This window comes from Vidua macroura, chromosome 11 (assembly GCF_024509145.1).
Source record: "Vidua macroura isolate BioBank_ID:100142 chromosome 11, ASM2450914v1, whole genome shotgun sequence".
Lineage (NCBI taxonomy): Eukaryota > Metazoa > Chordata > Aves > Passeriformes > Viduidae > Vidua > Vidua macroura.
The window spans coordinates 13765892-13790054 of record NC_071581.1 but is presented as its reverse complement, the minus strand read 5'-3'; the positions used below and the strand labels follow the sequence as shown (position 1 = coordinate 13790054).

The following is a 24163-nucleotide window of genomic DNA, read 5'->3' as shown; positions in this document are numbered from 1 at the left end:
TGTATATGTTTTGAATACTTTTTCATATGAAGCAATGCTATTTTCTACCAGATACTGAATATGGAAAAGTAGGTCTGAAGCTGTCAGCTTTACTGCATTTAAGGATCTGTTCTCAAGAAAATATTATTCAGTCTACACTAATAGGTGAGGATCATCAGTAAAACTGCTAGATTTAGCTCACTACAGTTATCTGTTGTAAACTGTGCCCTGAACTTCTGCACAATCTCTGATAGTGCAGAACTTAAATTCACAATTTAGTGGTGCATTACTCTTAAAATATCTGGAACATGTTACAGAATAAGCAGCTCAGCTGCTTCAGAAATGAACAAGTACTTTTTCTGTCTCTCCCCAGCTTATGCAGCATGACAGCTTTGTGTTATTGATAAAGATGCTTTGCATTCAGAACTCAGATCAGCTGCTAACCATGAGGGATTTTTCAAGTTATTTTAGAACAAAAGAATAAGAAAAATAAGACCTCTTATGTTTTAAAACCCTTCACTTTTCAGTCTTGATGGGGAAGGAACATGTCTGTAGATATTTCCACATGTTCCATTAGTAAGTTCTACCCAGTTCAGTGCCAAATTACTGTTAGAATAGCTTGGGACTTAGCCTTTCACAGAAGTTTCTCTCTCTTTTTTTTTAATTAAAAACCTTATTAGCAATGCAGTAACCTACTAGTAAAGGACCAAATCACACCAGGATATGGAAGTCATAAGTGACAGTCATTCTAAAGATTTTATTAAATTAAATCTTTGCACATTGTTGAAACAGCACCAATCTGTAAACTTACAAATGTTCTTCTGAAAATACCAAGGGAGTTCTATTATCTGATTAATGCAAGCCTCAGAAGCTCATACTCATATATATCACATCAAGACTAAAGACTTTGGAGAACAGCAGCTATTAAAGGGACCTCAGAGGTAAAGAAGGAACCCGTTGGCAGCATTCTCAGCAGAAGCAACAGCATTTAAAGGTATCACTCCATTGATTTTATCAATATTAATCTTCTCTGCAACCATTATCTCCAAAACAGAACTGATTGATGAGGAAACAACTGATGCTCAGTATAAGAACAGCCAAACATGTCCATAAGGACTTCAGCATTCAGACCTGTAAAAGGCAGGGCACAGCTCATGGGCTGACTCTGCCCCTCTGCCATAGGAAGCAGCTTAGGGCAGAGACAGGACTGCAGCCCCAGAGCAGCATGTGTGGGACAGAAGGGAGAACAAAGCCTAAAAACAATTACCTTGTACTTGTAGCACTGTTTTTGAACACAGGTGCAACTGACAGAAAAATTCATTTCAACCACTCTGTATGAAAATGTTCCTACCTCTTTCTAGACACTAATTCTAGTAGCAAACTTTCAAAGACACCTCACAGTATCTCCAGATAGTTGTGAAAGTTCTTACTTCCTTCACTGGTTGAGATTCCCAGATCTTCTAGAGAGATACTTTTATTAATTTTTAGTTGCAGCAAAAATAGTTTTCCATGTAAAGCTCCTCCCAACATTTCAAAATAAAAAAGCTCACTGACCATACAATGGCTATTCCACATTTTTTTCACATCCCAAGTTTTTACAGAGATGAACCCGCAGTGTATTCTGTGACAAGTCAATGCTGCAAGACAGCAACCCTCTGAGAATCTCAAATCATAACTATGATCCAATACTATGGTTTTCAAGAACTCTTGCAGATCCAAAATACTGCTGTGGCTGCTCTTCACTGCCTAGAACAAAGCCATAAATTCTCCCTGATGGAGAAATTCTGAAGTTAAGAAGTTTGGGGGTATTCCAGCTGCCACACTGGCCTATCACGAGACTTTATTAATACCGTTTACATTCAAAATACCACCATTCTGCTCCTAGCAGAGCCATGGTTCACAATGCTGTCAGAGTACTGGTACAGTGAACTGCCACGTGGAAATCTCTGTTCCATCATCCCAGAGCAAAACAGAGAGATGAATAACAGGTACAGCACTAAGGTCCTGCACTAAACACTACCTGAATTTCCCTGGATTGATTAATGGTGTGTAAACATTACAGTGATAGCCTCGCTTATTAAAAACCTAAGAGGTTCAAAGTTCCTCTGCTTGTCTCACTTAAGTGGGTTCCTTATCTTCAAAGTCAGTAATTTGCAAACATTTTCATTTTAAAGTTTTGCTAGTAGAATAGCTGGTGTTATTTCTATTTATCAGAAAAAGGTGATAAATACTTGGCAGACTAACTTTGTCTATAGAAATCTTTCAATGTGAGTGCAGTACTTAAAATGAAGACCGAAGGCCCAATATACCTACAGTAAAAATAGGACCTAATTCTGTTCCTCTCTATTCTTTAGACTTCCAAGAGAAGGATTCAAACCAAAGAAACAGTTTTCTCCAGTATTCCACTATCTACCACTTTATGTAAACTAGTTTTTTCCTGAATGAATTAATTACATTGTCAGCCATCCTAGTTTTCAGCAGTAAAATACTCTCAAGCCGCCATTACATGTCCACCATTAAAGTTATTTCTGAGCTGTAAATACATCTGTCAAAGACTGTTTGTTCAACACCACTGGGACAAAGAAACTATTTGATGTCCAATCACTCCTCAGTGTCATAGATTAAATTCATGACAAAACAGTCTGGAGACAAACACCAATTTACGTAGCAGTTTTTCAATCAGTGTGTAAGTCTCTATGAATTCCATGAGGGAAGTAAAGAAAACTAGGTTTTATTTCAAGATTTTTGACCATTAATGAATATTGCCTGGTTATCTTCCAGACACAAAAGCACCATTTGTTGCCATCAAATATTGTGGGACTAAAGAAAGAAAGAAAAAAAAAAACTCATTAAGATTACTACCCTGCAAATGCCTGTTTGCTTGAGACACAGATTAGATTCTCAGGATCCACTGGACCAAACCTAAAGTCGACTGTTCCACTAGTCATTCATGTTAAAATTTTAAGTTTAAAGCAATCAAGCCTAAAAGCAAAAATACCAGAACTGCCATGATTTTCAATTGCATCATCAGTGAGCGCTTTTCTAAGAAATGGCCCCATGTTACCTGCACCAGTGCTGGCCTTGTCTGTGACAGTCCTTAACTCCACAATACCATAACCAAGGTCAGCATCAGCAATGCTCCTGATCTCTTATGAATTGTACTTGTAGAGTGAAGTCCTCACCAAAGATATTGTATTATATCATCTACTCAGTAGAGATTTTAGGTGATCTCTAGACTCTTTTTATTCCCCTTGTTCAAGTAAAAAAAGTACTGTAAAACAGACTTTCTGATTATTTATTTTTGCACTTTCTGGAACTCTTACAACCCAAGCTCTAACAGCAAGTATGAAAGAAAGTCATAAAATCAGCACATTTGTGGAATGCTGGAGTAAAACGCTAGTGGGAAGGTTGGATCTACTATCACTATCTACTACCCCCAAGAAGAAAGGGTTTTTTAAGTGGAGGGGAAGGAAAACATGAGACACAGATAAAACCATGTGGGGAGGCTGGGGGTGAAAGAAAGGTATCTTAAACAGCAACAAGAGTAACCATGTAATAAATAAAATTACCAAGTTAATTGCTGAATATTCTGTAAAATGACCAACTGAATCTGCCATCATACCTGCTGAGTAGGTATGATGCAGACACCTCCACTACTCCCTGTACAGAAACTGCTGCCCAGTTCTTTCACTTGTAGGAAGGAATTGCTGCAGTGGTCCTGCCCAAGCCCCTGCCTACACTTATCTTTGACAAGGAGCAGAAAGGGGACTTGGGGCACATACTACAGAGACATTTTTCATATGCTACTGACTGGCAGATTATGAGTTTCTGTGACCAAATAACAAGCTGTCATCTAACAAACCAGTTTGGATGGCACGTGAAATATGACTAATATGCTCAAAAGCATCTTAGATATTTTTAGATTTTCTTAAGCATTGCACACTTACTGAAAACAGAAGAATGAAGGAAAACATGGCCAGGCCTGACAGATAAAGTAGATAACAGATTTACAAACCTTTAGAGAGTGCTCAAAGCTGAAGGTGCTACCTACGCATTTCACACCACAGAACACGTCAGGCAAATCACTCCCCTTCTTCCAGGGGTCAGTTATTGCAACTGGGTGTGTACTTACTTTATCTGCTTGGAATCAATACTCCTGTTTACTTCATACACTACTTTGTGCTTGACAATACAATCAAGACATTCCAAAGTATACTATTTTTACTATATCTTGTAATTTATACTACAATTAATACAACTGTACATACATTATGGAATAAATACATAAATAGTGATTACATAATTCTTTATGACAACTAGTATGCTCACTTTTGGTCACCATCATCAACTATTCAGAAACAGAGGATCTTCTTGCATTTCATTTTTATTTATAAAAAGTAAAGGTCAGCTTAGGTTTATAAGACTCAAAACTACAAAATACTATATGACAGAATGGAAGGTTTTACCTACTGAAGATGCACACTGCCATAGCCCCTGTGGAACAGGCTACAACTGCTAAGTAATTCAACATTTCAATGAGGATACTGCTGCCAGTGCAGCCATTTCCACCAATTCTATAGTCAGCTGACATTTTTGGCAGCAAACACACCCAGCTTAATAGGTTTATGTAGCTTCCTTGTGTACAGGTGTAGTCTTCATTGTCTTCTGTTTGCCCATCTTATATTTACAGAAATTCTTCATCTCCTGCTTCTAAATAAAGTCTGACATTTTAAAAAATATTTTTACTTTTTAATGAAAACACAAAAATTTTGTTTTATTCAGTTGTACTCAGTTCTCTGCAGTACAAGAGGAAACAGGTTTGAGCTGTCTGTGTTTCAAACCACTTTGTTCATCCCACAGAACCATAGATCCATACCCCATGCCTGTATGTTCATGACCTCTAACCCTACAGTAGCGCTCACCTTTTATGAACAAAATTAGCATGCAAGCTAACAAAAACGCCAAGTTAGGACTGCTTAGTATCCTACACAAATATAATACAATTCCAAAATACACAAATAATTAAAACAGTCATCATTGTTTTAGTTTGAATGAAAAGATTCTAGAAACAGATTGAACACCTATTACTAACAGATGGCAATGGAACTTAAAATAAACCCAGACTTAAGGACAGTTATCTGTTAACAGTAGTTTCAGACCTGGTAGAACAGATTTTTCCAGCCAGCAGCTTTGTGTCTTTACTGTTAAATTTTACATCCATAAACAGGTATGTGGAAGAACATTAAAGGAGAAGAAAAAAAAAAAAAAATCACTTTATTTACTAAAATCAGTGCAATTCTGTGGAGAGAAATTAAAACCTGTGGTTATAAAATTAAGCAAAAAATAACCAAATGGCTTAATAAATATTGTTTAAATATATTTAGTTATTAACAAGCCAAGCTAGGTGACAACTTCTCAAGAATTTATACAACCTCTGTAACTTGAAAGATCACAGAACTGATCCATCTAAAAAGTAACAGACTGGAAAGGAGGGGGACTTTTTCCTCAATTGACAAGCTCCCTCTTCTGAGTCCCCACAAATCATCCTGCTAGCACATGAGAGGACTGCAAAAGGAAAAGACCAATTTAATTCTATCATGGATGGTGGAAATACCTTGGAACTACATCCCAGACATGCATTCTTTCTAGATGATTTTCAGCATGGCATACAAATTTCTTCCTTTATTCAATTTCTAGAATTATCTGAGCCCAAAGAAGTAAATAGACACAAAAGCAAATAAACTCCCTACCTCTTTTGTGATCTCCCAGTTTTGTAAATTAATCCAAGTCAAGTTTCCCTAGCTATATTAAAATGTCAAGTGCTCAGATTAGATAGAACTGCAAAGCACGTACAAAATCCACAGGCATTTAATTCAGCTGGGCTCTGTGCATATATACAAATTTTACTTAAATAAAACTAATCCTATTTACAATGCATCTACTGTATTTTTAAAGATGAAGGGTATTTAGTATCTCAACTTGTTTTTTTCCTAATTATAGCATCTATCCGCCTTCAACAAGTTTTCTTTAAGAAGTCTTAATGCATCACTGAAATATAAGGGCATTTATATGTCTATTTAAGATGCACAGGAGGGGAAAAGGAGGAAGGAGTTACTTTCTAATCACTTACCGGAATATAGGCGTGTGACCAGGCTTCGGTTTGTTCCAAGTAAAGTGCGAAGGAACAGAAAGAAATTGGTCTCCAGGCAAGTCTTTTTTCAAGGTGTGCTGAGGTCCAGAGCAATCATCCACTGCAGTTTCAAGGGATGATGACAAGTTACCTTGCTCTTCAGGACAGATATCTATTTTTCCAGATAAAGTGGCAGTCTGATCCTCTGAGGTCTTTCTGGTTTTTAGAGGAATATCAGTCTCTGTACAACACTGAAATGGTGAAAGCCCAGAGTTAAGGCCTTGTACATTATGAATGGAAGTGTTTAGCCACGTGTCTTCTGTTATGCTTCCTCTGGGAGAATGGCCAGGTGATGGAGTTGGAGAATGGTGAGGAGAGAGAGAACCAGCATAGCAAATCTCAGCACTGGAGTGTCGGCGTTTCCCACAGGGGGATGTAGGTCTTGATGAGGGCCTTGATGTTGGTCTAGGGCTCAGCCAGTTTTCATCTGTAATACTAGTTCTAGGAGAATGACATGGAGACTGTCTAGGTGACAAGGCATGCCCAAACCCGTAAGGCTGCTGCCACGATTCATCACTGGGACCTCTTGGAGAACCACCAGGTGATGCCAAAGGAGAGCCAAGGGTAAATCGAGCAGCTGCTTCATTTAGCTCTGAGTCTACATCATCATAAACATGGGAAATGGATTCACAAGAGGAAGCATCTGAAAACCAACTCCTGGATGAAATGCTGCTGGCAGGGCTCGGACTAAGGGATGATTCCCTATATGATGGCTCAAGAGGAAGATAGAGATGGTCCCGGGAAGGCCTTTCCATATACTCATTTTCTGTGCCATTTGTGTGTAATTCATCTTCATTGGCCTCAATCCCCTGGTGACAATTGGGTGAAATCGATGTGATTTGAATGCTGGGGCACTCGAAGGGTTTGGGTCCACCTAGTGGACTGTACTTGGATTCTGGTACCTCGCAAGTGCCTTCATAGTTCTTGAGACTCTGAAATCTTGTAGGAGAGGAGTGAGACTGCAGTCCATGGCGAGGAATACAAATTGGCTGATTGACAGAGGAGGATGGCTGGTCTACATTAAAGATGTATATGGACGCACAGTCATCTGACTCAAGATCTGAAAACGAAATTTAGAAAGATAAAAAAGTAGTAAGAGTCAGGATAGTCAGAACTTGGATAAATGCCATAAACAAAATCCTTTGCTTCCCAGATATGGACTGTTATCAACATCCTAGACATTTTCTATTGCACTAGTTAGAAAAAACAAAGCTAATTCTTAATTTAAAATTTTCCCCAGTCTATTTTACAACTAAATATGACTACAGTATGATTGTTTTACCATAAATCCTGTTTTCAATCAGATTTTACAGTTTATACACATCTTCATAAAGAAATTATAATGCAAACAGAAAAATGGGTTAAAATCCAGAAAGGATCTCAGCTTGAACACTCAATTCAAACTTCATCTTTCATAATTGTATTCCACTTATAAACATTTTTAATAAAAAATCATTATAAGTTCACCTTTTTGACACAAATAGGACGAAGGTACTTTCTGCAAGCTCTGCCAATACTTACAAGCACCAGAACATCACATCTGTAATACTGATCTACTTTTAACAATAGAAAGCATCTTACAGCGACTCAAGCTTCAATGAAGACTATGAACTACTAAAAACATTCAACCAAAGGAGGCCTAACAAAGAATATTATTAGAGATACTATGAAGAATCATACTCCTAAGATATATTTTTTGTAGGTTATAAAACTCTCAGATGCCTATGGTAAATAGGATTTTTGAGGAGAGTCGCATGAAGTTTGAGCACAAGTTGTCCAGCAAAATAAGGCAAAACAAAATATTCTCAGACCTCACTAACTTATCCAAAACACAGGAAATATTCCAAAGAAAAACAAGCAATTGAGAAGGAGTACAAGTCCTGTTAACAAAATCAGCCACTTTGTCTCACAGAACTGAAGCAGATTTTCTTGCCCCACTTCTCAATATTAAATTCACTGCCAATATGAGATATTTGTCTGAAACAAAATTAGAAAACACAACTTTTTTTCCATATTTTTTAGCCATTGTGTTTCTTTTCACTTGTAAATAGGGTCTTCACTCTTTAATTTTCCACAAATCTAGGCTAGATAACATTAATTGCATCTCTAGCTATTAGCTCTTTTTTAAAGATTATTTTTATCCTGAGTATCAGCAGACTAATAATATTTGTTTTAAAATAAATGTATTCTCTCACACAATTAGTTAAAATATCCAGACTGGAAGCTATGTACTTTAGACCTTTCCATGACAAAAAAATTAGTTTGTTAATGAAGTCAGTCTATTACCAGTTTCACTAATAGCAATCAGCTTAAAATTAACTAAAACAGAAATAAAACATCAGCTTCTCGGAGGGAAGCATCTTCAAATGAAGAGAAAGCACACTGTTACCAAGGAATGGACTACATTCCTCAGACTTCATAAAGATAACAAAAAAGAAAAGGCTGAAGGTTCATGAGCAGGGAACAACTCTATAAGAAATCTATTAAAGGAAGCATACATTGCATTTAAGGAGTACTTAGTGATATTACAAGCACTGCATGATTTTATATGTATTATGGTTATGTATGACAATTATCCATACTATATATCATTAACTACTATTATATGTGTTAAGAGCACAGAAAATCAGCATAGGTTGATTTCTAAAAATGCACACACAGAAAGGACCAGGGTTCTCAGGAAGGACTACTGCACGTATCACACACAATTAACTAAGGCTCACTATGTTGAGCACTACCAAAACTGCACTTCCCTTTTCTTTCACTAGGGTAACAAACATTTTTAAAAACATATGTTAAGGGCCTTTCTTCTTGCTGTTTTCCTTCACAAAGCATGAAATGCAGACAGTAATTGGTTCTACGTTTTCCACATCTATTGGTGTATTAATGTGCAAGATCACAGATATCCGTTTCCTAACTCAGTATTAATAAAAGCATAGATCTAGGGAAGAAAAAGGCAGTCCTAATGAAGGCTATTGTCTAGCTTATAAAAACTTAGAAATAAAACAGTTACAGGTACAGAACTTTTAAAATAATAAGAAGAATGTTTTAGAAAAACAGCAGTTGGAAGTCTTCAAGCCCTGTGTGTAACCATTTACTGTCATTAATGGTTTTAGGAACAGTAGCAGCACATTGTTTGCACTAAACCTCTCACCATTGCAAAGAGCCTTATTCCTCTTGCACCAATAATCAAGAAATCTTAAAATATTTAAGACAATTTCTGTACTTTCAGTGTCACAGGGATTTACAAAAAGCAGATGTACATTCAGAATTTAATTTTCACATTGTTGAGGTGCAGAGATCAGACTAGCACAGAATTACCAACACCAGCTGGGAAGAACAGGGGAAGAGATGGAGCAGACAGGAGACAGAACTTTTCTGACTCAGGCTTCTTTGGTCCCTCTCCTGAGTTTGGGTGTGCTGGCCGTTACCCCTCCCCAGCTGCACAGACAAAACAGGAAGCTAGAAACCTATTGAATTTCCAATCCCAAAAGCACGCTTAACACCGTGAATGCAACACTGTTTGAAGTCTAAATCACCCAAATAATTTTCAGATTCAATTGGTAAACATGTAGATTTATTTCAGTCTGTGCACACAAATCCACCCCTTACAGCTCATGTGTTTAAATAACCTGTTAGCTGCTCACAAAAAAGGACAACACTAAGACCTTTACAAATCATGTCATTAATTCTATGAGATTATTTACCAGAAATTATTTTTGTCCTAATAAAGACTGCAGAGAATCCAATCTGAAAGAGCCTTCTAACCTCTCTTAAGGAATTAGTAAACATACAAACACAAATGTACAAGGGTGGGGGGGGGGGGGGGGAAGAAAGAATGAAAAAAAACTTTGTTGATAACCCTTAAAAGAGAAAGCAGTGAGAATAACACAAAACAAATCCAACACAGGGCTTCAAGAAGCAGAGGGTAAACAAACAAAGGGAAGTCTCACAATAGGCAAGTGTAAAGAAAAAAGAGTTATGGAGAAGCCCAAGGGAAAAAAATGGAGTTATGGAAATCTGGTTACTTAACAGGAGAGCTATTACATTCAAACAATCTTACTGGGGGAGGAAAGACAATAAAGAAGTTGGCCAAGTCATGAGACCTTCACTGACCATAAAACATATGAAAGCACTCAAGACACAGAAACTAGGGCAGACTATGAAGGTAGAACACAAAAACTACCATAAGCAAATGGGGGCAAGATGCTAGACAAGACAGATGCAGCAAAACAGACCAAGAGAAGTAGTGCAATTCACATCAAATCCCTTCATGCCACTGAAAAGGCAGGTGTGCTAAATGCTTTTGCTTTAGTAAGGACAACGGAATAAACTCCTAATAAGATAACAGCAATACAGAGTAAAGAAAACTGGATTAAATAAAAGGTTAAAAAATGAAGGATTATGGGCCAATAAGTTCAACTTCACTTTTAGAAGTAGTATTAATAGTTTATTTGTTCCACTAAGCATTTTAAAGGAGACAAAGAAACAAAACAAGTCAACAACAAACCACGTCAAACACATTTTCTTTTACAATCAAAGGAGATCTTCTGGACAAATGGCATAGAAAGAAACTCAGCTTTGTTTTTACTTACTAAGACTTTTACCATTGCCATGCACAGAGAAGCCATGAGTCTTTAGAAATTTACTGGAGTCTTCTTCCCCACCTTGCTGAGATTAGGTTCACTACTGAGGGATCACAAAAATGAGCAGATTCTCTATATTCACAGTGTATAAGCTAAATAAAGCTGCAGACTTTCACTGCAATCTTCCATCAGGCATCTGTGTCATCCACTGTCAATGAGAACCAGAAGGTTGCTCATTTTGAATGTACATTTGCTACTGTGTGGAAACAGCCTCGTGTACAGAAGCTCCTGTTCAGCATTAAAACAATGCTGGCTCATCCCTTACTAAGCTCCCAACTACACTTCAACATAAGCTGTCTAACTGGGGAATATAATTAAATAATATCCAGAACTGCTTCTAAAGTACATTTTGCTTGCTACTTGCTGTATCAGAGTGCACATTTAAGACTAGCAATGCTTGCCCACCAGTTGTTCACTCCCCAATGATGTTCTGGCACATGCACATGTGCAGCTGTGCACTCAGACAGATTTCTCCAGAGAAGGAAGGTCAATTACTATCAAATGTCTGAACACAAGCCCTGTGCCAGAATTACCCAAACTGTTTTATTATTCTAAGTTTATAAGCCCATAAACAAACATTTTCAGACAATAGGAGTTGCTATAAGGTACGAAGAAAGTGCAACATGACCTAGGTCTTATAAAATTACTAATGTGAAAACAGGATCAGCAATCAAGTCCTTTAAATAGCATGAGGAAAGACCTGAACGTTGACACAGACATCATGTGTGTTCTCAGGCAAGTCTGCCTCGCTTACAAGTTTTAAGAAGAATGACCAACTCTTCTGTTTTCCACTTCTATCAGGACAGTTACCACTATCTCTTTCTGAACACAATGGTTACGAAAACATTTGTAAAAAGGGACAAAAACCACATGTGACTGTTTTTATTTCATTATTCTGCAGGTTTGCACAAGTTTATATATTTCTTGGGATGAAAGGGGAGAATTAAATCTTCGCAGGGAACGTAAAATAGTCAATAACCAATAGTTTTTCTTTTGTGCACTTAAAACCATGATTGATGAGAGTTCTTTTTGGTATACTATTCCACTAAAGTTCTATAATTGGATATTTAACTCCAGTTTCCCATTACAAGCTATCAGTTCTCCAGAAACACTTCCTACAAGCTTAAACACCAATTTAAAAAAATGCCACAATCCCAAACTGAAACATAGCAATGTATTACTTTATACTGAGTATGAGTGACTAGCAAGCCAAATATGGTACCGAAAAAGAATAAATTGTGAAAAAAAATTAAGGTAGCAGGGTAGGGTAGGGGGAAACATCCTTCTAGACCAAAGTTAGCAATACATGAAGCAGTACTACAAGTTTAAGTTTTCAGAAAGGGATGATTTACAACTCTCATTTTATGAAGCAGTTCACTTCTTTGATGGTTTTGTGCTGTTTCATGGCCATGTCAGATTATGCAAAAAAGGATAAAAATGAATTTTACTTTTGTCAATCATTTATGCCAAAGGCTGTTCTGTCATGCCAGTCACAGTTTCAATCGTTTTCTTTTGTTAAGCAAGTATACTTGAAATGTAGAAGAAAAAGAATCTTCTCAACAGTGGGAGCTCATCAATGAGTCTTTTTCCAAATTCTAGTCTGGATAAGAATTCATTATCCTTTGTAGAAATACAGAAGAATAAAGAAGCTGCACTAGTTTAAGCAGTTTAAACAAAAGAATAATCCAGCATATCAAATGTTTACAACTGACACTGACTAAAATAAGAACACACTGGCTCTTGGGGTGTAACTACACTAAGGGTTTTTGAGCAACAACCACCCTCCCACACACCTTCACACACAAAGGGGGAGGGGAACTGAAAAGAGACGTTCTTTTAACACAGATGATTTTGGCAATCATATTTACAGTGCACTAACACCTGTATATACACAACTGACAGAGTGGCAAGCTTTAGGACATGGGACAAAACAAGCAACCAGGACAGGAGCTGCAGGTGTTCACTATCAAATAAAAACATAACATGCAACTAAATAAACCCTTAGGCCACAGCCTGGTACGCATTTAAACTAGAACTGTTGTCTTAGTGTACATCCAGCTTCACACTGAAGTAATGAAATTAAATTTCAAATAAGGAAAGAACAGCTTTGAGATACATCGCTAAAAAGTTATGTAGAAGGTAGGTAAAGAATTCAACTTGTAACTGTAAGATTCAACAAGAATTAGTCATTCTGAGTTCAGTTACAAAACAGAAAATAACAACCGGAAGTGCTAAGCAGTGTTTATACCTGTGCCTTCTCCAGCTCTCCTGCTATTTCTGGTTGATATGAAGCATGTCTTTAAATGATAACTTTATAAAGCCTTTGATTCAGTATTTAAGGATTATTCATTAATACTCATAACAGGTTAAAAAAAAACCTGCTTCTTGCTTTAAAAGCCTCCAAGTTCTATGGGCTCCTCTTTGGTACCTTTTTTTAATCTGTGGCTATATCATTCAAGAAGACATAGTATTTCACTGCATAATAACCTTGTAGACAAAACAGAAGCTGCTGCCCTCCAGTTTGATGAAGCCTCATTTGTCATTCACTGTCAGATCAAAAGTAATCTCAGCACAACCCAGTAGTTCAGAGATATTAGTGTACAGCCTTTTGGAAACAGCACAGTACATGGGCACAGCAGGTACTATCACACAGTATGAGCAGCCATCTGACACTGCTGTTCTGAAGATGAACTGTCTTATCAGGTGTTAGAGTCTGCAAAGGGACTGCAGCCCTGCAACCCCAGAGCATTTCAGGTGTGTAGACATGAGACCTAAGAGAAGCCTGATCACTCCCAAACTGGTGCGCTGTGCCTGACCCACTGGAAGTAGACTGAGCATAAAGGTAATTGAGAAGATAAGGCAAATACTGAGTGAAGGGAACAAGGGAATTAATCATGTACTGTAATTGCCAGCAAGCCAGGTTTGCCTAGTTTCTTGCTATTGTGGGCCAATTTACCATGCACAACTCTTCCTTTGTGGGGCAAAACCAACAGACTCCATGAAAAGGCTCTCCACTTATTCAAACAGAATGAACCTAATTCACCTAACTCCTACATGGATGCCTTTACCACCAACTAACTTCTAACACGACCTTGCTCACAGCAACCTGCTGCTCTTTACAGAGACGCCAGTTCACTGCTCCAGTCCTGAAGCAAGCAGTGAGCAGAAACTAAAATTCCAAAATCAGAAGGTATTAAGTAGGGCTGTATCAAAGAAAACAGACTGGAGTGTGCAAGAAAATGTTTATTTTAGTTTACAGGAGAGTATGGTGACAAAGACCAGGGTCTTTGTGCAAACTGGTATAAAAGGAGAGCAGTAAGCCAAGGCAAGATGTCCGAGTGGGGAGCAGTTACACAGTGGAAGGGAGACTGAAATGGGGGCACCCCCTTTCTGATTATCAAACAGAGCACAACACACAGATAGAGGACTGGTATCAATAATATCTGAACAAACTCGTTTGGGAACTCTTCACACTTCGACCAAATTACATTGTGCTTCTGCAGCTGGCCTGCATGACACAGGGCAAACCCTTCCACAGCAGGCACTCCTACCATATACTTAAGTCAGTATTTCAAACCACCAATTATTACACCTTTTCACCAATATTTTATAATGCAGCTTAAGTGTGGACTTTAGATGCATTAAACTCAAAGGCTGTGTTCATCAAAGAACTGTAATGAGCCAGAATGACAATCTGAAACTGCCTTGTTTTCCCTCTGCTCACATGAATGTAGAATCAGAAACACCTTGAATTCACTTTGCTAGATTGATATAGTAAAAGGTAGAAACATGAATCAGCTAAATGAAAAAGAGGAGGCTGAAGCTGAGCACAAATACCATTTTTCTCATCAAGGTTCAAACTGACATCCCAAAATACAGAGATGGTGATACTAGCATGCGTCATGACCATGCCACGTGTAACTTTGCATCCTTTTCCAGAGTCCTAAATGGCTTGTGTTTATTCCAGCAGGAGTGAAGGTATCACCACATACTGTACATCGGCCTAACTCCTGCCCCCAACACAAACAGCCTGGCAATTTGAAGGACAGCAGCATTTGCTCTCAAAAGACTAAACGTGACAAATTACACTGATGAAATACAGAGACTTGCGTCACTTAAAGAAGCTATGCAAAATACAAAATGTTGACAGAATTGATTAGTAGTTCTTTGGATTAAATAATGTATTTCCTTATGGCCTTGTTGTTTGAATACAGTTACCCAAATGACACTACTAAAGCCTTTTGTAATCAGTTACTGAATCTCCTTATCTTTTTCGTGTCCTTGACTTAGGGAACATCTTCTAGAAAGCATCTAAAGATACACATGAGTAGCTATACATCACTGCAGATATTATTACAGGCCATTATGCAGCCATCAAAGCAATGAATCATTGTCACTAACAGTTAATAAATGCAGCATGACTGGATTAGCAGTTTGTCATTCTGTCACACTTTCATTTTGGCTATGAAGATACAGAGGGCTACTCTGTAAAACAACTTCAGTTAAAAGGGGACAGCTTCTGCCCTAATCCAACTACATACAATCAGTCACAATTTCTTTCCCTCTAGCACAGAGCAAATACAGCCTCTCTGAAAGTATGTGTAAGTCATCCTTCCATTTTTCCCAAAACCATTAAAAACATTAAAATATGGGATTAAAAAGACATTTCTCACAGTATTTGTTCCCAAAAAAAGCAGTGTTAGCAGCCACTAAAACAAAGATTCTCATGAACCCTCTCCATTAACCTGCTAAAAAAAAACAGAAAACACCAGAAATATTCAACTCCATTCAAGAATTTTTTCTATATTAAAAATATTTCTCACTTTTAGAAGTGATGACTAATCTTCAAAGTGCAGCCTGAGAAGCCATTTTAAGCATGCAATTCCTTTTAATCTAAATATTAATATAAATAATATGATACTACATTTCTAGTATTAATAAATTAGTTCTAAGTACTTGCTCATGTTTTTAATTAAAAACATCTTTCATGAAACCTCAAATGAAGTTTTTGTTTCTGCTTTAAAAAAAACCCACCAAAATCACCACACAACACCAAATCAAACCACACACAGAATTCTATTTTCATGACTTTACTGCTGAAAGGTCATCGGTTTGTAGTCAGATCCCCAGAAAGTTCATTCTTCTCTCCTTCCACCAAACCTGCAGTGCTTCAGATTCAAATTCATCTTCCCTGAATGACTTTGAACAGTTCTACAGTTATTTAATGTTCTCTTTTGCCAGTATTTCACAAGAACACTCACAGATGGGTGTACTAAAGGTAGAAGAGAATGCTGGCTTCTTAATAAGCTTGCTCCTGCCTTGCAGTTTTACTTAGCCTTACTGATCATTTCACTCATCTTGAATTCCACTGTCATTCGAACCCACATGGCATGCCTGGACAAATGCAAGGACTTGGATGTTGTTTTACTGGTTGGGCTCTCTGCCAAGTCTGCTCCACACTTCCCTGGCCCACTAGGGCAGCTTGAGGCAACAACTCCCGTATTTACGTTATTGCTGTGAACAGCCAAACTGCTGCTTCCTATTGACCCAGGCCCATCTACTCGAATTTATTCTCTCTCATTCACAGCAACATTACTGAGCTGGCTACACTTCAGGTGGCATCTGACAAACTGCTTCCAGTTGGACAATACAGACCAAAGTAATGGGGCTGTCATGTTTTAAACAGAGGGCTACTTTTTACTTTGAGAAACAGCGAGCTTATTTCGAATTTTCAGAAATATGTAAGACAAAAGCACTAGCCCTAATGCTTTTGTACCCTGACCATCTCCCACATCCCAGATCTCAGGATTTGTTTTCATTTACACTCTGCCCACAATTCAGTTGAGGGGAAAGGGGACAGAGACTGATGTGCAACTATGAATTCACAAACAAAATAAGTGACACTTTGTCAAACTGAGGACCTTTTTCAAATCCCTGCAATATATAGTGACTCACTAGCTAGTGACTCTCAATGCACTATGTAGTGATCAAAGAACCATACTGCCAAAATGGAAAAGTTATTAAATTAGATTAGCTGCAACTACAACTGCTTTGCAACACCACACAGAAGATTTTGATATTTTCCCTGAATAGTCTCATCCTGGTCAAGCTTCATTCAAATAAGCAAGATTTAATTTATCCAGAATACTGTGAAAAATCACAACATACTCAAACATATCAGCTTGCCAGAATTACCATCTTAATCTCTTACACTTAATTGCCCGGCAATTCTTGACTCCACTGATACCACTTTAGTACACATGCTCCTTTGGTTCTTCCTCAGTGTTTCTCTAAGCTGTCTTGAAGTCACAAGACCCTCTGTTTTTGGTCAGATGCAGCTGTTTGGTTTTCCCTCCTCCCCCCTATCAGCAGATTATATAACCACAGCCTATATGACTGATTTGCATTGTGTCCCTCTGTGTCAATCTTTTACATGCAGATACCAGCATCCACCAGCTTGTAAAATAAAATGATAGCTCAATTTCCTGCAAGTGATGGTTTATCATTATATATGTAATACTGATATCTAATAAATAAATATTTCTGTTATAGAGTGTAATTTATATCTAAGAGAAAAAAAATAAATAGATTCAAGTAACTTATCCATTCATTCCTTTGTTAGAGTTGCACCAGCTGATCCTATTCTTAACAACATGAGCACTCTTTTGTATAGCAAATGTTAACAGACCAGCACAGACAGCTGTATTGAGATGGATGGCTCAAATTATACATATTAACCACAGTTACATCTTGTACAAAGACTCTCTCTCCTACCCATTTATGTAGACAACCAAATCTAAACAGAAACAAAATATTTTAAAAATAATAAAACTTCAAGTGAACCATACACATGTGCAAGGTAGCCTGGTAAAAAGACTTCAAAAGATGTCTCACAAGCTCCTCTTACCCAGCTAGGGAAAGCAAACTTTGCAATAATTCTGGACCACCTCTTTTGAACACAAAACCAAATTTCACCAATAGCAATCCTCAGTCAACTCACACCTGAAGTTCACAGCTCCTACCAGCATCCAGCCCTTAATTTTCCACTCAATCTAATTATAAGACTACTGTCTCTTTTCTACGACAACTTGACTTTCTTAAGATTATTTATCTTAATCATGACCTCAGGGAAAAGAACAAAAAGTTCAACCAGGCTGCAAACTCTCATCAACAGCTTTGACTGTTTTCTTCTCTCTACCAACAATCCTTGACAGCAATACCAGTCATGAATACACATTTGGGAAGGGAAAAAGAATATTTTACATAATAATGACGAAGGCAATACTATAAAGACAAGTATTGTTGTGGCGTTTCAGTACAAATCAGTGGTTTTAAGACTTCTGTGACATACATAAATAAAATAACACATACATAGTGCCAGTTTTTGCTACAAGAGAACTCTGCCTAGCTGAGGGAAAATCCAGCACCCATCATCACTTCAGAGCACTTGGTATGTGGGCAGGAGACAACTGCTGAGCAGCCCATGGACACTCACAGATAAAGGATTGACACAAAGACCTTCAAAATAAAAGATCAGGTATTACTCTGACAGTCACTACAGGAAAATGTGTGTTTCAGTTGTGATGTCCAGTAACAAACCAATAACCTACCAGCTCTAAGTGAAAGGAAAAAATCTCAGAGGAGAACAGGAGTAGAAGTTTGCAAATCAATGAAAGAGACAAATCCAGATATAGCATCCTTATGCAGAATGAGGCTTCAGCTCACAAAGATGTTTTGAACAGTCACTAAATTCATCACAGAACTGGGATGTTTTTTATACTCTTCAGAAGAAAAGTAGGAGATTTTATAAGATTCATTTGTAACAAGATTACCAAATATTATTACCTAACCAAATGTTAAGTCACAGGAAATATGAAGAACCCATTTTCAGCTTGTTTCATGATTTCCAATAAAATAAAATAAAATAAATACTATGAACCTGAAGTCCAAGGAGGGTAGTTTGATCAGTTCTTTTAAAGCACTCATATTGTGGGAAAGCAAATAAACAAGATCAGCCAGGGAAGATTATTTACATGGAAATATTAATTTCTCCTTCTCTACTTCAAAACCCAAGAACAAAAGGTAGAAGTTAGGGTGAAATTCATATTAATGTTTCACTGGGTAACAAAACATTAGCTCCTCTTTAGCTCTTAGAATACTTAATCAGAAATAATAGGAACATTTTAGGCAGGATGCTGAAGAGCAGCATCAATAACTCATCTGCAACTCTTTATCTTCTGAATACTGAACAGTTTGCAGTCTCTAATTTTAAGTTAGTTCTGATTTCACATACCAATAAGAAATAGTTTTGCATGACACAGAACCCTATAGGATCCCAGATTCCCAGCTTAGTACTATATACTCCAAGTACAGCTTTTACCTTATAAGAACTCATTCTTTAAAAGAGAAGATGGACCCCTAAAATAAAACTTCAGATATTATCATAGCAACTCATATTTGCTTCCATTTTGAGAAGTTTGGCATTTAAAAAGTATAACATGTCCTCAGTGAAAACCTCAATGCAGTTTAAGTGCTCAATAAATTTTAGACAAATTTCCCAAAATTACACTGAATAGTATTGCAAAACTGGTGGTGGGGAAGGGAATCGGGGCATCATTACAAAAGCAGTCAAGCTAATTCAATTACTCAAGTGTCACATACTACATCCCAAAGGTCTCTTCATCAAAAAGACCAAACCAGGTGGCACATCAAACACTGTCACTGACAGTTGCATGCCAGTCTCCTTCAGCAGACTGTAGAGGACCTGAACATACTGTAATGCACATGCTGACTTAGACATTTCAAACGCAGCTGATACAAGGTGGCACGATGCAATCGGATGCTACAGCAGCTACCCAAAATTTTGCAACAAAGAGCACACCAGAGAGATTTGGTTCACTTCAGAGTGATCCAGAGCATTGCCTTTGGGCACTGGAGGCTTGAATTTCTTGGTCATAAAAAGATGAATCTCATCAGTACCTAGAACTGTACCAAATGCTTCTAGTGCTTAACACTACAAAACCAAAGTGACAATCACTTGGTTCTTTGGGACAAGGACACTGAACAATCAGAGAAACAGAAAGCAAGAGTTTGCAGAAACTCTTGCTCAGTACCTAACATCCACTTAAAAGCAGCTGAAGAGTTTTTGAGAATCTTTAATTTAGCAATTACCTGAGCAAATTTTTACTCCACTCAAAAACTACTGGAAATGGGCTACCCCTTTTAATTTCAATCCAAGTATGCTGCAAATATTGCAGTATTACACTAGGGATTTCAAGCATCTTCACACATCTTCTTTCATGCATTCTCCTCTGCAGCAGGAGCTACAACTTTCAGATCAAGCAAATATGCACTAATGCAGAACAGAGGTCTTAAGTCCAGCCACTTAGCACAAAACTACGAATGCCAGTCCTGATATCCTGAAACCCACTGAAATTGTTCTGTGTAATAACTAAAGATCCCAGCTGATTTAATTTCTCTTACTGTTCTTTTAATATCATAAAAAGGGTAATTACTGCCTGGCACTACCACTTTCTTAGTAATTCAGATATCAAAAGTACTTCAAGGAAATGAAAGAATAGCTCACTTTTCCTTGCTTTTGATTACAAATACAGTTAAATATAAATATGTACCTGTATTATTTATATGTGTACATATATAAAAGAATAAAATCCTCACAACACTAGAGTAGTCTCAGTATAAAGGACACTATTAACATAGATTTCCATGTTATTTGCACAATAACTTAGTACCAGACATTTCCTTCATCAGAATGCCAGTCTCAAACTTCTAGAGACAAAGCATGAAGGATCATAATGGGTTTTCAGTGTTCTCCATGATCATGGAAAATTTAGTATTATTTTTTTCAAATTAAGCAACTTTCCCTGTGACCTACACGTTTTATTATTAGCATACATTTTTTAAAAATACCCTTACGCTTACTTTGCAACACAACAGACACTACCAGCGGAGGAAGTGATATGGGATTATGAAATAGATGCTTTACGGAGCTCTAAGAACTTTTTTTTTTGTTTGTTTATCTAATGTATTTGGAAGAGGGGTAAGGGAAAAAATAGACTTCCAATATGGGACCTCTCATATGAATTCTAGTTCTTCATGTGTAAAATACACGGGCAGAATAAACAGATGAGCTCTGGCAATACTTTTAACAGAATACATGACAGCAGAGTCCTACTCTAACCCTTTCCCCCGGAGGCCACATCTGTGCACAGCAGGCAAGATCATCTCCAGAATTCTACAAAACAGTAAAATTACTTAAGTTTCAGATGTAGAATTTCTTACTGAGAGCTACCGCAAACAAACTAGTTCATGGTCCAAATATCACATTTTTAAATTTGACATAGGGATAGTTTTGACTTATCAAGCATGGAAAATTCTCTGTATTCAGAGTAACATCTGAACTGCTTGTTAAGGACTGCTACCCAAATACAAATATAACAGTGAGTTGATACCACACTAGTACTTCCAGTTTTCTGAGAAACTTGTTCTCTCATTCTCATTTATCATCGACAAAGGAACATAGTTTAGACAACCAGTTTTATGTCAAAATAATAGAAATGAGGGTGTCAAAATTATTTTTGTTGTCATTTGTTCACATGTTTTCCATTGTTTTCATACAGTACTGTAACGCACTTATCTAGATTGCAGAATTCAGGCCCCCTTCATAAAACACACCATCTGGTATTGTGCTGAGATGAAAAATAGACAAAGCCTTCCTTGACCTGAACGAATTTGCAAATTAAATCTGAGCATCAAGAAAGTTAGGGATTTTCTAAGAAGTTAATCCTGCGTGCTTTCACACAGACTGTATCAAACAAATTTTTTTCTAATTAACTTAGGCAGACAACCGAGTCAAACAACATGGCTGCATCATTTAGCCTGAATACAGCCGTGTTTCAGAGCTATCTTATCATCTAACACTTAGACATAAGACAGCCCATTACCAACTAAAACTTATTTCAAGTATGTTAGAAAATACAGCACGCAGCCATCAAACTCGGTATGGCTAAACAAGGCACAGCTGGTCCTTATTGATTCTTCACGCCACAATTCACAGGGAGTACTTTGTTTTCTGCAGTTTCAAGAAATACGAGCATTTTAAAACAGGATTTTCAGGCGCCAGTACTACAAAACAAAGTAAAATGGAAGCACTCCGAGATGTATGCGTGCATCTGTACACACGGACCCAGAGCCATCACATCTCGACACGCGGTGTTCGCCCATGCACACGTACACAAAGTCCGCAGAACACACTGGAGTCGCTGGGATGTTCTATATACGGGGAACACTTCGCTTGAAACTTTTCATCACAAGTGCCCGAACATTGCCCTGCCCCGGCCCCGTTAACGCTTTGCTGCTCCCTGCCCTGTCCCTCACCGGCCCCATCGCGCTCCCCGGGCTCGGGGGGCGTGGGGCCACCAGATCCAAACCAGGGCCTTTTCCCCGCCGGCGCCACCGCGCCCGGGGCGGCTCCTCCCGTACGATGCGAGCTCTTGGGTTTCTTTCCCCAAAGAAAGTTGTTACGGCGGGGAGAGGCCCGGCCGACCGCCCCTGAGCCCCCGCGTCCCGCGGGAGGAACGGGAGCGGCGCCGGGAAGCGGCCGCGGCCTGAGAGACGGACGGACGGCGCCGCTCCCCCCGGGCTGCCGCCTCCCGCAGCGGCGGGGCCGGCGCAGTCCCCGCTGCCCTCCCCGCCTCGTTCGGAGGAAAACAGGAACCCGACCGACCCCCCCCGGCCCCGGGGCGCACCTGCGGGCCCCAGCGGCGGCCCGGGGCCGGGCTGCCCGTCCTCGCCGAAGATCAGCCTGAAGTCGAACTCGTCGGTGGCGCCGCAGTTTGCCGTAGTCATGGGTTTGGCCGGCGAGGAGCAGCGAGACCCCGTCGCCCCTCAGGGCCGCGCCGGGTCCTGCCGAGCTGCGCTCGCCCCTCAGGACCGCCGCATAACACCGGGCGGCGGAGGGGCCGGAGGCGGGGCGGCGGCGCGAGCGGCAGCTGCGGCCCCAGCGCGAGCTCCGGTGCCCGGGCGCTTCTGTCACTCGGGGGGGGGCGGGCGCCTACTCCGGGCTGCGGCTGGACCCGCCCCCGCGCCGCGCCCCGGGCAGCGCCCCCCGCCCCGGCCCGCCCCGCCGGGCCCTCCCCCCGACCCCGGCCCTCCCCCGTCCGTCCGTGCGTCCTCCGTCCGTCCCTCCCGCGGTGACGTCACGGCACCGACAGCGGCCCGTGACCGCCGCCCGCGCCACCGAGGGACGGAGGGAGCTAGACCGCCTCGCCCGCCGCGCCGCGGGGCCTGCCGGGAGTTGTAGTTGGCGCTCGGCGCCCAATCGGGCGCGGCCAGCGGCGCGGGGGCGGGGCGGCGCGCGGGGCGCGGTGCCACGTGTCGGTCCCGGCGCCGCCGAGCAGCGCCCGCCCCGCGCCGAGCCCGCTGCGCTCCGCTCCCGGTGCCGCTCTGTGACCCCTCCTGCACGGCGCACACGGCCCCACGGCAGAGCAGAGGAGCACAGCTCCCTTGCGGCGTGCGGAGCGGTACTTTCTAAAACACCGCATGTAAATAGGTGGTGCTCCTGGCACCAGCTAATGAATAATTAGATAGGATGGCGTAAGCTGAGGAATGTCGCTTGGGTAACAAATGCTGGCTCCAGGACTCAAAGCTGTTGGCTACTTGTCTTCCGGCTCAGTGGGAACACTGGCACTCAAGCAAACATAGAACCACAGAATGGAAGGGATCCACAAAGATCCCCCAGCTCCTGGGCCTGCACAGGACACCCCAAGAACCCCACCATGCGTCTGAAAACCTTGTTCAAACACTCCTTGAACTCTGGCAGGTTTGGTGCTGTGACCGCTTCCTTCGGGAGCCCGTTCCAGTGCCCAGCCACCCTGGCTTGCACTGTGGCACTTCCTCGTGCACTTCACTTTCTGGTCACCACAGCTGCTGCACCAAGGCTGTAGAACTGTGGGGAATTCTCCTCCAAAACCAATTCCAAAAATAATTTTAAAGCGTGGAATAGTGTCTTCTCAGTCTTGCATTTTGTAAGATCTGCATCTAAAAGTTTTTAACTATAAGGAAACTAATTAAAATATTCCTTAGCCATGTATATCGTCAATGAAGGGAGCCCAGCAGTCAGCAGGAAGATCACAGAAGCTTCAGGGTGCTCTGCCTGCATGATAACATACCATAATCTATAGTTTTGCCTTGCACTAAGATGAAAAGATGAAGGGGAAAAAAAAAGTAGAACTTGTTCTTGCAGCATAAGCATCTGTTCCCTGCAGGAGATGGCAGCATAAAAACTGTAACTGTCCTGATGTGTCTGGAATTTGCACTCTAAGAAGTC

At 39.8% G+C, this 24163-nt stretch overlaps 1 protein-coding gene across 3 annotated transcripts in view; it reads right to left on the bottom strand.

Annotated features, from left to right (window-relative positions):
- NFATC3 (nuclear factor of activated T cells 3) overlaps positions 1-22850 on the bottom strand; it is a 64421-nt gene extending 41571 nt beyond the window's left edge. For all 3 annotated transcript variants that reach the window (XM_053987282.1, XM_053987283.1, XM_053987284.1), the window contains exons 1-2: positions 22584-22850; positions 6110-7229 (exon numbers count right to left, since the gene is read on the bottom strand). In XM_053987282.1, the coding sequence (XP_053843257.1) occupies positions 6110-7229; positions 22584-22683 (1220 nt within the window). In that variant the 5' untranslated portion in view covers positions 22684-22850. The remainder of the gene's footprint in view (positions 1-6109; positions 7230-22583) is intronic.
- Positions 22851-24163: the final 1313 nt, after the last annotated feature.